At 43.9% G+C, this 15,235-nt stretch overlaps 1 protein-coding gene across 2 annotated transcripts in view; it reads right to left on the bottom strand.

The window, feature by feature from the left end:
- The window catches only part of CSNK2A2 (casein kinase 2 alpha 2), a 38,625-nt gene extending 24,672 nt beyond the window's left edge, over positions 1-13,953 (bottom strand). The window contains exons 1-4 of one of the 2 annotated variants that reach the window (XM_082712408.1): positions 13,377-13,953; positions 12,436-12,547; positions 2,966-3,067; positions 570-620 (exon numbers count right to left, since the gene is read on the bottom strand). In XM_082712408.1, the coding sequence (XP_082568534.1) occupies positions 570-620; positions 2,966-3,067; positions 12,436-12,547; positions 13,377-13,480 (369 nt within the window). In that variant the 5' untranslated portion in view covers positions 13,481-13,953. The remainder of the gene's footprint in view (positions 1-569; positions 621-2,965; positions 3,068-12,435; positions 12,548-13,376) is intronic. The other variant, XM_082712409.1, reaches the window with a different exon arrangement.
- Between the last annotated feature and the right edge of the window lie 1,282 nt (positions 13,954-15,235).

Raw genomic sequence — 15,235 nt, 5'->3', positions numbered from 1 at the left:
AAAACCAGCTTAAAACCATGCTTTCAGAACACTTCAAGTCTAAATTAATACGCATTATAAATATAAGAAATGTAAATAATCCTGGATGGGGCTTTTCTATAGCACAGGGACACTTAACTAGCTTTTCTGGATCATTTGCTTTGTACAGTGTTGGTAAACACACAACACTCTGACAGCTTGAGTCCTACAGACTGCTTCTTTTCACAGGAGCCCTGTAACCATTTATCACTTCCTATCAGCAAGGGTAGATTCCTATGCAAATCAAGTTATCTCCCTAAAACCATGCTGTCTAAAACAGGAGTGTTACAGACGAGGTATTAACTTAGACCCAGCCTAGCAGCTATTCCCAGAGTAAGCAAGGCAAAGGGTGATGAGTAATTTCACCAAATGCAAAAACCCTACCCACTTTCTGCATCCCTATACTCATGCGGTAAGGAATCCGGATTTATTACTTCCCACTCTCACCAATGATTTCCTGGTCCCCTCGGGTTCTGGAGTATCAACAGTACTTATTGCCAACTGCCCATCCCCCGTTAACCCCATGCCAGAAAGAAAAAGCATATACGCACCTTAAAATCTGTATTATTGATATATTCAAATACCAAAGCTGGGGTCTTTGACTGCAAGAGAGAATAGTAATGCCTTATAAGTATTCAAACAGTAAATGTGCTTTGCTTCTGTTGTACCGATCTATCCCCAAATCCCACTTAAATGAAAAAGGGATTCACTCATCAGGGAGAGCCTATTAAGAAAGTGTCCTCTTGAGACTGCATCTGGAATTTGCTTCAAAATAAGTGGGCATAGTGGGTGGTGGGAAAGTGGGTGGCAGGGAGATAAAAAAAGTTGGCCACGAGTTGCGGCACTGCTCAAGCTGACTGATGTGTGCAGGGAGGTTCATTATCTTACTCATTTTACTTTTGTAAATGGTTGACATTTTTCCTAAGTTGTTTTGTTTTGTTTTTAAAGGAGATATATTCTCTGACCAACCTGTCAGTGGGGCTGGCACATTATTTGAAGAATTACACTCTGCAGTATTCCAGTCTGCCAGCCACAAAAGGAGTGACATGTTTTCATCTTGGTTTGGCAAGCCAGATGCATTTTACAGAATTATCATATGTCTTGGGAATCTATCATAGGCCTTTTCAGGATCCAAAAGGAAAATATCTATGATTATCAATCAGCAGGCTATAATGTGAAATTACTGCCTTGGCTACATACCACTAGAGAATGTCTCAATTTACAAAGTAGATGTGATCCCCCTCACCCCCAAATTATACATAGCCAAGTATTTCTAAAATGCTATAATCTTTAATGAAGTGAGTACAAAATGTCTAATATTTCCTTGTATAAATTTTTCGAATGCCAGATTTACTTAAGTAAGGTAAAATAATGTTCATTAACAGTAATAAGCTTTGAAAATTAGGAGAAAAGCAGGGCCTTAAAGGGTTATAGAAAATCACCTTAGAAATCTTTATGGCTAGATAGTTTTGCTCAAGGAAGCAGGTAAAAGCCCCCTAGAAACAGGGCACAGTATGTGCACATGGGGCTTTGTCAGAAAGAGCAGCAGTCCCAGGAGCACTGGTCAGAGGGTTCCTCACTAGCCTAAAGGGGACAGGGCTTCATCAAGACCACCAGATCTCTCTACTGCCTGGGAGTGAGCCTATCTCCTCCCTAAAACTTAGGGGAGAAGGAGGGCTCCCTCCATGGTTTCAATCCAATTTTAATTTACTCGTGTTCCATATTATATAAAACACACACATGCCTTAAGCAACACATTACAACATCAGTAAGACAAGTTTCACTAAGTTCTACTAACTTAAAGGCAAAGTGCAGAGGCCGCTGCAACCGTAATATGTACTGGGTCACGCTGCAGGCCGTTTTCAGTGATGATGGAGTCCAGAGTTAGTCATTCTAAAATCAATCCAAACTCCTCTGGCTAGGATATATTTTTAATGGCAATAAGCTAGAATCTAGCATACAAGTACTCTTTTCAGTCTTCTTAGGGTCCCGAAGGCAAAATTTTCCTGATTCTTCAGTTTAATGATACTGTATGATCTTGAGCAAATCACCAAACCTCAGAGCCTTCAGCTGTCCTATCTGTACAGTGTAACAATGTGGCCAATCACAGCACCGACTCCAGTGGACTGCTGAGGACTGTCCTGAGGTCCAGAACAGTGCCCGCCACAGTATGCAGTCAGTGCATGTTCAATAACGCACCGTTTCTTTATGATGTCTTCAGCAGACAGAAGCAAAGACCTACCTCTTCAATGAACAGCCAGCATGGGAGGATAGGAAAACAGGTGAAGTAGAAGAGATGAAGAACAGAAATGGGATGGGAGGTGGTACATAAACACTCTCCCAAGAAAACAAAATTAAATAGCACATCTAAAAGGGCTACAAAGTAAGCGTTTTTAACAAAAAATATTTAGTTGTATCAGAATATACAACACGAGCCCCAGGGGTAGACACTGAATTAAATTGTAGTAGGAGAAACAGCAAGATGCCTTCCTCAAAGGGTTTGTGGGGTTGTGATCTCTATGCCAGGAGTCCACGTGGAGATATTCGGTATTTCCCTCTGTAAGCCCAGACTTTCAGATGTCAGGCTTAATGAAGTGAAGCAAAATAAGGCCAACTGGAGGTAATAAGCTTTCAAAATTGGGAGAAAATTCGGGGCTTAAAGAAGACATTCAGCAAACATTTGTGGGCTGAACCGGAACAAGGTAATAAACTGGGATAGGGATTTTTCTATACATACACTTTTAGGTTTCATAAAAGTGGTGGTGACTACTTCATCTTTGGGCCACCATGGTTTTTTCCTGGCTTTCAAAACTATTCAGGAGTAGAAGATGAACACAGTCATTCCCAATATGTAATGATGTTTCTCATTATTCTGACATTCTGTGTCACACCACGCACACATTCACGCACTCACTTGCTCCTTCTCCCCCAACCATCAGGCACCTACCACGGGGTCCTTCACAGTGTCAATCAGCTTAATGATATTTGTTCCACCACGAAGGTTCTCCAGAATCTTAACCTCTCGTTTTATCTTCTTTTTCTTCACTGGCTTAAATACACAAGAGTAATCGGAAGTGAGATTCCTTTTGAAGTTAATAAATAAAACCTTAAAACAATGTCAGCTAATCAAGTGGCTACCGGGCTATCTTGCACACCATGTCACGTTAGAGAGCGTGTCTAAATTAGAAAAGAGAAATCAAGATAAAAATGGGGACTGCCCTTGAGAATGTTTGAGATTAAGTTAAATACAGACTCATACAGCATATGTGTCAGATCTTTAGGTAGTTACATTCAGGTCACTTACAAATTTTGAACACCCATGTCATACTTTAAAAATAAAATGCCTAGATAACTGCCAAATGGAAGGCGTGCATTACAGCTCTGAACAGCTGTATCTCATGCACTTGCAAATGGAAAAACTGAAACAAAATGGGGAGACACCTGCTCTTCCAATGAGTTACATGTAATTTTGTCTTCCAGGAGGGAAGACCAGTTCACTGACATCAAGTTACAAAGTTGTTTCCCAGCTGCTGGCTCCCATTTCCTGTGGCCACTCCCATTTCCTCAACATCTAGAATCTGAAATCGGCACAGACCTACTAAAACTCCCCAACACATCCCACTCCTAAAGAAAGAGATGACGGAGCAGCAGAGGAGAAAACGGGTATCTGATCCAGTACCGACTGGAAACCTCTACTACTTGCTAACCTTTCCATCTGCTAGGTAGCAAAATTAAAAATCGCAATCAGAAATACTAGCATTACATGTGCTATTTCTTGTCTTGAAGAATTTGAAGAATGTAAGCAGTTCTGGAACAATAGTCACATCACAGTTACACTTTATAAAGTACTCAGAACACTTAACTGGCATGTAGTAAGCACTCAATAAATGGAAGCTTCATTATTTTCATGTATTTAGTTAGTAACAAACCACAAAATTCCTATGTAGTGGACTCAGCCTAGCTGAACCATTTGCCCAAGGTCCCACAGCTGATGGTAAAGGTTGGGGCAGGGTTCAGATCTAGACAGTGCCTCTGTAGGCCTCCCTCTTGGCCACGCTGCTCTCATTTCCCAAGTGTGGCTAGGAGAGAAAGGGAACTGGGGAAAAGGAGTATTCGATCACAGAGACACTAGACACTGTTCTGGTAGCACGGGTAAAGAAAATCCAATGGGTTTTCAATGAAGTAAGATTTTAAAAGCCTGTGTGTGTGTGCTGGTGGTGGGAGGGGAGAGATATATACATATGCCAGAGACATCGTCATCTTTTGCTGGTCACTAAGCTACAGCTCTGCACACATAACAAAACAGAGGGAGATTATGAAACACAGAGCACCTGCATCACCTCTAACGGGGTGTTTGACTGACAGGCTGGAATCTGGCTGCATTCTTCCAAGCCAGCTGCCACACTTACGTCCACTCTGCTTTGTCAGGGTTTGCGGGAGAGTAGATCTAACTACTGTGTCTCTCACCCACTTCCACTTAGGAATCGTACTCATTCCCTTTTTCATAATTAGGGAGCTCAATACTTTGGGGGAAATAAAGCACTCAAACATGAAGTACAATTTGATTAAAAACAAACAAACAAACAAACCAAAACAGCCAGAAAAGGACATACTACAAAATAAGTAAGCTTCAAAAATGTCAATGTCAGGAAACAGACTGAACAACTGTTCCAGATTAAAGAGATATGACAACTGAAAGTAACACATGACCTGGGATTTTCTTTTGCTATAAAAACATTATATGGACAATTGGCAAATGAGAACAGGGGCTGCAGATTAGCTAACAGCACTGTATCAATGTTAGTTTCTGATTTTTGATCATGGCACTGTGGGGTTACATAAGAATTGTCCTTGGTTTTAGGAAATGCACATTACAGTAGGGATCACTGCAATTTACTCTCAAGCACATAACTACATGTGTTTATACACACACATATGTGTGTTTATATATAAAAGAGAGAAAAGCACAAAGCAAATGTTAACATTTGAGAAATCTGGGTGAAAGACATATGGGAATTCTTCTAACTTTTCTTTAAAGCTGAAGTTATATCAAAAAGTTAAAAGAAAAATAAAAGCTGGCTACTGTATCTATAAATTCAGCCAATGCTACCAGCATATTCAATGTAAGAAAATTCTAGAGTTGGAAAGCAGTTACAGATCTGTGAGAGTGGTCGCAGAGGAAAAAACACCCCACAGCCAGAGATCTGTATACACCAAAAACCTTCCTCTCCCCCTAACAGTGAATTAGTACCGGGGTAACCCATTAAGTTGCCTTTATGACGATGCCCCATATAAAGCCTTGCTTTGCCTTCCTGTTAGTCAGCAACAGGTCAGGCAGGGACATGGTTCCTGGACAATGCCACTAAGATTTTGGTATCTTTCATGATGTCCTAAGGTAACTTATGGAGCAAGAGAGCGTATTTTGCTACCCAACTATCACCTGTCCAACAACTTCCTCACCTAGAAGACTGGGGACAGCAGGGCAATTCTGAAGTGGCACAACAGACTCTCACAGCACCTGGAATCCTCACATCCTGACAAATGACCAAGAGATCATTAAAATGGAAAAGGGACCTACAACCCAGGACTTTGCTCCAAAGCATGGACATCCATTCTCTCCGGGAACCAGACCACAGGGAACTTCCTTTTGCCTCAAGCTTATTCCTCTGAACCTGGGACATGCTTTAGAAGCTAAAAAACCAATGAGCTCCCTGGGAATGAAAGTGATCATTTTCAAGCTGTAAACAGAATGAGAGAGAAAAGGTTAGAATTTATAAAGGAAGACCCTTCACATCTTGTGGAAAACAGATCATGGATTTTATAGAAAAAAAAAAAAAAATGCTTCGAGACTGTAGCCCAGTGTTTGCATTCATCCACCTGCAGCTACAGAGAAAATATGCACTTCCCTCACAGTCTCATCATTTCATCCTGCTAGACAAAGTCTCTCCCAGTTAAGGTTTATTTATTCCAACTCAGAGAATATGTTTAAAAAGATTCAAAATGAATCAGTTTAGTTGTTTCCCAATATTCTTTTTAACTCAAAGTCTAGAAGAGAAAAATGGCAAAAAGTTAAAAAAAAAAAAAAGAAATTAAAGCATTAAATCAAGTTTCAATAATAAATGAATTATGGCGCACACCTAGAGAGAACGTTTAAAAGGGAAAAAACTCAATTTGAAATTTTCTGTGCATGAGCTCAGAAAAGGAAGGAAAAGGGAAAGAGGGAAGGAAAATACAAGAAAGAGAGAAAGGAAGAGAAAAAGAGGGGATGAAAGGAAGGAACTTTCCCAACAGTTTCTGCCCACATGGTGGAGAGTCCCAGTGATTCACGACAACCTTGTTCAACATAATCCAAAAATTAAGACTACTTTTTTCTCCCTATTGACCAACATTGAAAAACTTAAAAGACAAATTTAGTGATAAGTTGCTTAATTAATGAAGTCAATGATCTGTCCTACTTACTTAGGGCTGATTTTTTAAAAAAGCCAGATCTGAGAATGATTTCAACTACTAGCATTTGATTGTGATTGAATTTCTGAACTAACATATACACAAGGCTTAAGAATTAGGACCTCAATAAATCCCAGCACATGTTAACAGGCAAAGTTCCATTTTAATTTCTAAGCACAACTGAATTAATAAATTCAAGACAGACAGAAAGGTGGTTCAGAACTTGCAAATCTGGAACTACTCTGATTCCAGTGCCACAGTGACAACTGAGAGACTAGTTTCATCGCCTGCAGTAAACAATCACAAAGAACACCGGTTGCCAGGGATGTGGGACAGAGTAAGAAAGGAAAGTTGAGCCTGGATGACAGCATTTATTTTACCACCTTGAGGCATCCCTCAAATCCACTGCAACTGACCCAAATATAAACATTATCTGAGTGGTGTTATTTCTTCACAGCAACTTTTCTCTTAGTCTTTCAAGTCCCTTTCCAATTATGTTATCGACTCCTTGAGCCTGTTTTTGTCAGGATGTGTGTGTGTGTGTGTGTGTTTTAATTTAAAAAAGGCATACAGCAGGCCTTTTGAATTTCATGGAGAGAATGGTATCGTCTTTTCTACTCCTGGTTTTGCCCTCTGAAATCATTCATGTAGCCCAGCTGAAATACTGTTATTAGAACCATATTTTATTGCTTTCTATGTGCAGGCACTGTTTTAAGCACATTTAATCCACCTCTAACAGTATTCTGAGAGGAGTTCCTATTGGTGCAATTTTACATGAGGACGCTGAGGCAGAGTTTAAATACCTGCTCAAGGTCATAGAGTTGCCAGGTGTTGGGAAAGCCCATCTGAATGCAGGCAGTCTACTTCCAGGGCTACTTTTGAAAAAGGAACACTGTGTAGATGACCAAAACACTGTCATGTACCTACCCATCTCTCCTGATCTAAACATTTAATTCTCCCAACAACCCTCTGAGTTCTACAGGAAATGTATATCCATTTTATAGATAGGAAAACAGAGTCAAACGGGTATAAAGAGGAAGCTGGTTCTAGAACCCAAGTCTCCTGCCCTCCATTTATAGCAATTCTTTTTTTTTTTTTTTAAGATTTTATTTATTTATTTGACAGAAATCACAAGTAGATGGAGAGGCAGGCAGAGAGAGAGAGAGAGGGAAGCAGGCTCCCTGCCGAGCAGAGAGCCCGATGCGGGACTCGATCTCAGGACCCCGAGATCATGACCTGAGCCGAAGGCCGCGGCTTAACCCACTGAGCCACCCAGGCGCCCCTATAGCAATTCTTAACACTATACTGCCCTCATGATGAGGTGGCAGATCCTAAAATCAGGCTCTAGAAACTATCTACAGCCATGCTATACACATAAAAAATGGGTCCTCTATGCCAAGATACTCTTTTTACACATGGCTCACTCTCCAACAAACTCTAATATATTAGAGGGATAAAGCTGTTAGCTCCAAAATCTGGCAAGTTATCAGGATGAGGGAACTGTATGGGTTAATAAAAGTGTAAAAGCACTGGTTATTGTGGCTTCAAAGCAACAAAGTAACATTTCACAATGCATTCACCATGCTGCTGCAGACTCAAACCAGAGAGCCCCTGGCTGGGTCCCTGTAGCTCTCTGGGTATTCATCTATTCTGTACTCCATCTAGTACACATCCCGGTCAAGCATTTCCTAGAAGAGTAAGTCCCCAAAACCATTAGAAACAAATTCACTTGACTTCTAGTGAATGTTTATCCATCTTTCCAGGGTAGTTCAATACCTCAAAAAGTCAAATATCCAGCAAATGTCATTAACTGCTCCTCATAGCTACAAGATTCCATGAAGGACATAGGACCCTTGTGCTTTCTCCCCCTAACCATGTGACCCTGAGCAAACTGTGTGCTCTGGGTCTCAGTTTATCTGTAAAAAGGGTTTGGGTCCTAAGGTTTCTCTGCTCCCTTATTTCATGATTCTATTTCACCACACTCTCAAGCTCAGACACTACAACCACAATATTGGAAACAGCACTAGGGGCCCCTGGGTGGCTCAGTCGGTTGGGCATCCGACTCTTGGTTTCAGCTCAAGTCATGATCCTGGGGTTGTTAGATGGAGCTCCACATTGGGTTCTGCACTCTGTGGAGAGTCTGCTAGAGATTCTCTCCCTCTGCCCCTCCCCAGCCCTGCTCCTGCTTGCGTACATGCGTGCTCTCTCAAATGAAATAAAATCTTAAAAGAAACAGCACTGACTAGTTCACACAATTTTTAAAATTTATATTATTTGATGTTAGTAACACTTTTTTTTTTAAATTTTATTTATTTATTTGACAGATAGAGAGAGATCACAGTAGGCAGAGAGGCAGGCAGAGAGAGAGAGGAGGAAGCAGGCACCCCGCTGAGCAGAGAGCCTAATGCGGGGCTCGATCCCAGGACCCAGGGATCATGACCTGAGCCGAAGGCACAGGCGTAACCCACTGAGCCACCCAGGCGCTCCCAGTAACACTTTAATAATACAATTTTAACTACTTTTATACCATAAAACATTTGTAGGAATGAAAAAGAATCACAAAAATTTTAGAAAAATCAATACTAATATCTTGCTTCAGGAAAATGACATTTTGGTGTACTTGCTTAACATAGTACCTTGAAGGAAAACACCTACCACCGGAGAAAGTAGAAATACAAGAGAAAGCCCAGCACCAGCATGCGTGAACATCTCTGATATGACCTAGACAGTCACCTGCTCGCTCTAAAGTAACCCCACAAGACGGGTCACTGGCAGGCCTCCCATCCTTCTTTTCCCACTACTTCCTCACCGCACAACACTTAAGAAACATCTACAAATATGCTAAGCACACTTAAAAAGTAAACTTATATTACCACCATTCTTTTTTTAATTTGTGGATTAACTGCTGGGGGGCAAAATGAACTTATCCAACTCTTCATAAGACTACCTTATGCTCGCTTACATGAGAATTTCCAAGTCAGGGCAGCATGGGTTCAAAACACTGTACACGTTTATTTAAAAATGGTATTGTTCTTAACTTCTATTTAGGAAATAGGGAGTTTTCACTTGAAGGAACACAAGAACAGCTGAAATCCATACACAGGTGGTGTCCACAAAACGCTACAAGTTGTCCAACATGGCCAAATGCTTTTATTTCTGTGTATACCCTCCTGAGTGGTACTACAAAGGAACTGAGCAATGGACTTTTCAAAATCAAAAGATGAAATTTTGGGCACTGAAGTAACTTTCTCCCCTCCTATGTTAATCCTTCCCACCTCCCCCTCTTCTTTTTCTCCTTAAAACAATTTTGGTCAAAAAAGGTATAACCTTCCTATTAATTGGAACATTTTAAGATTTCAACCTCACAATTTCACTTCAAAATAGAGAGTAAAATTTTGCTCACTGACTTCTAAATTGCTAAAACCTCTAAAGAGTTCCAATGTGTTTTGACCAAAAAAATCTACAGTTGCAAATTAAATGAGAGAATTCTGTGGTAATTAATTCATGTGACCATTCTCTTTTACTGCGAAGAACTGAAGGAAAATGTTATTGACCAAAAAGGAAGACAGCCCTGTCTTTAAGGAATACACCTTCTCTCTCAGCCACCGTGTGTATGTGAGTACCCTTCCTGCAGTTAAAGTACAGTAGTAGGCCTTTTATGAAGAGAGCTTTTTTCTAGATTCCTCTGAATTATAAGCAGCTGGAACTCTGTTAAGGGCCTAATTTCCTATGACCAAACACTGTAACAAAAGATATTAGTCATAACTTAACTGAACAGGGGTGAAAACTTGGGATCAAGACACTGTCCTCTTAAAAAAACCAAAAAACCCCCAATATTTTTAATCCACTTTAATTCAGCCTGTGAAAACGAGAAAACCACAATATCATTAGTAGTTTCTTACCTATCCATCAGCTAAAACAAAATCTAGACAGAAATGTCACAGGGCTTTAAAAAAAAAAAAAAAAAATGAGGGTGGTTTTCACCAGTGGCAACGAAGTTGGTTCAGGCTGTATCCTGAAGATAACTTGTATGGAAAAGATACAAGAACACTTCATTAACTAGAGCATCAAAGGAGCCTTCCAAATCTTATTCCAGAACACAGGACCTTATTCTGAGGATCTTAAAAACATACATTAAAATGAGGGGAGAGACAGAGAGAGGAAGAAATAGGAAGGAAATAGGAGTTCTGGCTAAGGGTCATTTCAACATAGTCGTATCAGGTAAGTAAGTTTTCCTGTCCTTAGGTTTCTTGCCTGTAAAAGCAGGCTTCCATTTTGGGTTCCCTAAACATATCCTGCGACTCTCCCGGGGAAAAACTATCCAGGAACGGATGCTATGAAGATCTCTAGAAGGAAGACTAAAGAGTAATACGATGTTCTCATGAATAAACGTACTTTCACTTACGTATATACCTAAAGCCATTCCTCCAAAAAAGACATGACAGGAAGTTACACACTTATTCTAAAAATGCTGCTACTGCATAAAAGTTTAGTATTTTTCTGAAATTGTTCTGGAGTCAGCACTTCATTCTTTCAAATGCACAGCAGTGGAATACGGATATTCCTAAGTTCAATTTTATGTCTTGCTCACTCCTAGAAGGATTTAAGCAGCTTACATTAAAAACATTTATGCTCATGTATAAAGGAAAAAAATCATATGGTGACTTCCCTGAAGGGAACATTTCTTTAAATATTTATACTTGTAAAGAAAAAAAAAAAAAAAGACCATGTGACTTTTGAGGTCCAATTCACATCTGGGGAAGAGGGGAGTCAAACTCCCCATCTTCAGTATCAATTCCTCACTTCTCACTCCAGTGCCTCTGATGGCACAGATAACTTTGCCTACTTCTCTCTACTTCAACTCTGCTTCTTCAACATTGGGCTCAAATGGCATTGAGTAACAAAGCTGATCACTTTTCTGAAAACTGATTTTTCAGACAGCGTAAGCCTGACCCTTCATATTAAACAGGGACACAGCTACCCTAACTCTGTCCTTAACACACAAAAACAGCTCTCCAATCCCATATCCTTATTCACTGAGCCTCTGCAAAATGGCCACATCGGATATCTTGTATATGCAAAAGTGTTTACATTAATCACTCTTTAATCTTTTCAATTATTTCACTAAATGACATGCGCACACATTAAGTGATCTGGCAACGATGAAGACCCTTCACAGATCCTAAGAATTACTTTTTTTTTGTACACCCTATCAAACATTATTAAAGCTATCCAACCAGTTACCTAAAGGAGAATTTAGCCAACTCTTCATGCTCATTAAGATGTCTTCACCAAAGAGACCATAAAAGACGTATCTTTATTAAACTCAAGCAGACTAAACCAGAGCCCAAGACTGTTTGTTCCAAGCATTAATTTTAGTGATTGTAAGTGTACTCCTTACTGCTCCCAATTTCACTTTAACTTCTTGATAAGCAACAATGAACCTTCTAGGCACTACTGGTTCGCCATATCCAACCCCACCTGACACACTCTTACTGCCAGAGAGAAGAAACAACTGATCAGCCACTGAGGTGTTTCCACCCAAGCTTCAAATTCATCTTTGGAGCTCCTCTCATTTCTTCCAGCTCTCTTTCTGGAATAATTTCGAGCAGCAAGGGTAACAAATCCCACACTCAAGGAACCCCTCAATTGACAGGATCTTCACTGGAAAAGGTTTTCTTTCCTCTAAATCCCTATCTCCTGTTTTAACAAATAAACCCTTTGGAATTTTCACTTTGGGAGCCCACAATGGCATTTCAGAACATGTTCCCGAACGACCATGCTTAGATTTGAAACAGGTCTACGGAGGTACTTCAAAGTTCACAGGAAAATGGGTGGGAGGAGTAGTGAAGGGACATCAGACAGAATCATATGTGAAATGAGAGCTTGCACTGCTCGTTCTACAATGTGGCTGAAGTTTACGTCCGGACCAGTGGACCACATTTTTAATGCCACTCATAAGACACTCACCTTGAGAATTTTTACAACCACTCTCTCATTGTTGGTGATGTTAATGGCCTCAAATACTTCACTATACTTTCCCCGACCAAGTTTTCGAACCAGTTGGTAATCATCTTGATTACTGTGAAAGGGAAGAGTGACACATAAATGCCAGGACTTGGGATTAACCAAGCCTATGCCCACTATACACCCCTGGGATTAACCAAGCCTATGCCCACTATACACCCCCATCCAGCCACTTCCATTAATCAAGTGTTGGAAGCGTCTATACATCAGGACACGACTCATTCCCTAAATGAAAGTCACAACATAAACTTGGCTCCTTTCACTCTGCGCACAGTTCCTAACCTAATTGGTCCATCAGAACTTGGGGAGCAGAGGTAGGAAGGCACGGCTCTGAGCCAATCTAGAAGGGTGAGCAAAGCATTCATCGTGGAGGTTCAGAGGGTGCCCCGCTGCCTAGAGCTCCACAGCAACCGCCTTGTATTTCACACCCCAAAGGTACCAGCGCCTGCTTTGGAAATGTGGATGTCTTTAAAAGATTTCCTCCCACCCAGCCTCATTTCAAAAAACTAAAAAGGCAAGAGAATTTTAATAGCTCCAGAGGACAGCTGCTGACTGCCCACCCCAAATAGAAACCCAGAAGTGTAAGGAGGAAGGGCTGCTCCCTCATTTCCACCAGGCTTCAGTCCCTGGACCTTACACTTCTCAGTAAGAAAGCATTCCTTGGGTAAGGGGGAGAGAGGGGTGCGCAAGGCGGGGAGAAGGGGAGACCGGAGAGGACATGTGCGGCGGGCGGCAGGGGAGGGGGCTCTGCCTCCTACCCCAGACCCGAGAAAGCGCCGGCCAGCGGCGGGGCGGAGGGGAAGGCAGACCGCGGGGTGGGGGACCAGTGCGGTTTGCGCCGGGGAGCGGTCGGGCGGGGGTGGGGGAGGCGGCGGCGGCTTTACCCCCAGCTCGGGACGTGAGCCTCATAGTCCCAGTACTCGCGGCTCCTCAGGCTGTTCACCTCGGCGTAGACCCGGGCCCTGCTGCCCGCGGCGGGGCCGGGCATGGCGGGCGGGACCGGGGGGCGCCGCGGGGCGCAGAGGGCGGCGGCGGCGGCGCGGCGGGGGGCGCGGGGCGGCGGGCAGAGGAGGCGGCGGGCCGCGGGGCGCCGGAGGAGGAGGAGGAGCGCGGCGGCAGGCGGCCACGCCAGGCCGGGCCCGCGGGGGCGGGCGGGCTGGGGGCGCGGGGGGCTCCGGCCGAGCCGGCCGGGCCCTGGAGCGGCCGGCGGGGCGGCGGGGCGGGCGGCGCTCGCGCTCCGCGGCGGCCTCCGCTCGGCTTGCGGCTCCGAGGCGGCGGCGGCGGCGGCGGCACCAGCAGCGGCGGCCGCCGGCCGGGAAAGGGACAGCGGCGGCGGCGGCGGCGAAGAAGGAGGAGGAGGAGGAGGAGAAGGAGGAGGAGGAGGAGGAGGAAACCCGGAAAAGGGGCCGCGCTCACTAGGAGCGGCCGCCGCCCGGCCCGGGGCCGCCCAGCCTCACAGCGCCCCCTGCAGCGCGGGGGGACCGGCTGGGCGGCGCCGGCCCCGCCTCCGGCCCCGCCCCCGGCCGCCCGCCGCCTCAAGCCCTCTTCCCAGAGCTGCCCTGCTGAGGGGACGCGGGGGACGCCCGCCACAGGGCCTCACTCAGCCGCTGACCGCTGCCTTGAGCCTTACCCCTGGCGGGCGCTTTCAGGACTCTCCTGGCGACCCCTGCCTCAAGCCCTCCACCCTCTCGTCATGCAGAGTTTACCCGCCCCATACTGACCCCGTTCTGACCCTCCCGTCAACCAACCCGTCCCCATCAGGTCTCTCCCGATGACTCACTCTTACCACTGAGCACATCCCTCACCTCAAGATTTCTTCTTCCCTCCCGGAGACACCTCCTCTTTCTCGGATGGATCCTGCCCTATCACCCAGGATTCCTCAACCTCAAGACTCCCCCTTCTCTCTTCAACCAGAGCCTTCCTTCCTCACAAAACCCCTCTCTTACATGAGCCCCTAATTCCCTTCCAGAGCCTTCCCCGAGAACCCACCGAATGCTTACTTCTGTCACTTGGTTAAGCTGGAGTGGGCCAGGTAGCTCATTGTAAAGTTCCCATTTTCCCCTCTGTAATTAATAAGCGGTATGTGCGGAGGCACTTTGAGACTATGAACATGTCCTGTTTTGGGGGGAAGGACAGAGCAGAAGAATAGTGAGTCCTCCCTGAAGGGACCTGCCAGCGGTTGGGCATGGACGGAGGGTGAGGTTGGCCAGGCAAACTTTGCCCTGTTTTTTCATGTTGCTTTTTAGCTCCTGACCTTCTTCTCTCTTTGATCTTCTGGACCTTTCCTTTGTCTTGCTTTCCCCTTCCACATCCTTTATGAACAGCACTTCCCACTGGAGCTCTGACTCCAGTGCTTTTTTATATTCTGTTTTCTAGGTGGAACCCCGCTTCTCCTTCTTATGGTTAAGAGCATAAACTGTAGAGTCAGATCCACCCAGGTTGAATCCTAGTTGTGCTGCTTATAAACTGTGTGACTTTGGGCAGAAAACTTAACCTCTCTGTGCTGCAGATTTTACAGCATAAAAGCAGTAATGGCCTTCTTCTCAGGGCTATGGGGAGACTTAGACAAGGTAAACCATGTAAAACACTTAAAACAGTGTCCAGCAGTTACCAGGTGCTCAGTACCACTGTTAGCAGATCCAGAGCCCTTTTCCTATCATTTTTCCCTCCCTGAGACCACCACGTGCCCAGCTTTTGGTTCCTTCCATCCTCCAAGTTTGGCCATGGTTGTCTCCAGTCCCTC

Source organism: Mustela nivalis (genome assembly GCF_964662115.1).
Source record: "Mustela nivalis genome assembly, chromosome: 18".
NCBI classification, from domain to species: domain Eukaryota; kingdom Metazoa; phylum Chordata; class Mammalia; order Carnivora; family Mustelidae; genus Mustela; species Mustela nivalis.
The sequence above is the reverse complement of the archived record's forward strand: the minus strand, read 5'-3'. Positions and strand labels throughout refer to the sequence as shown.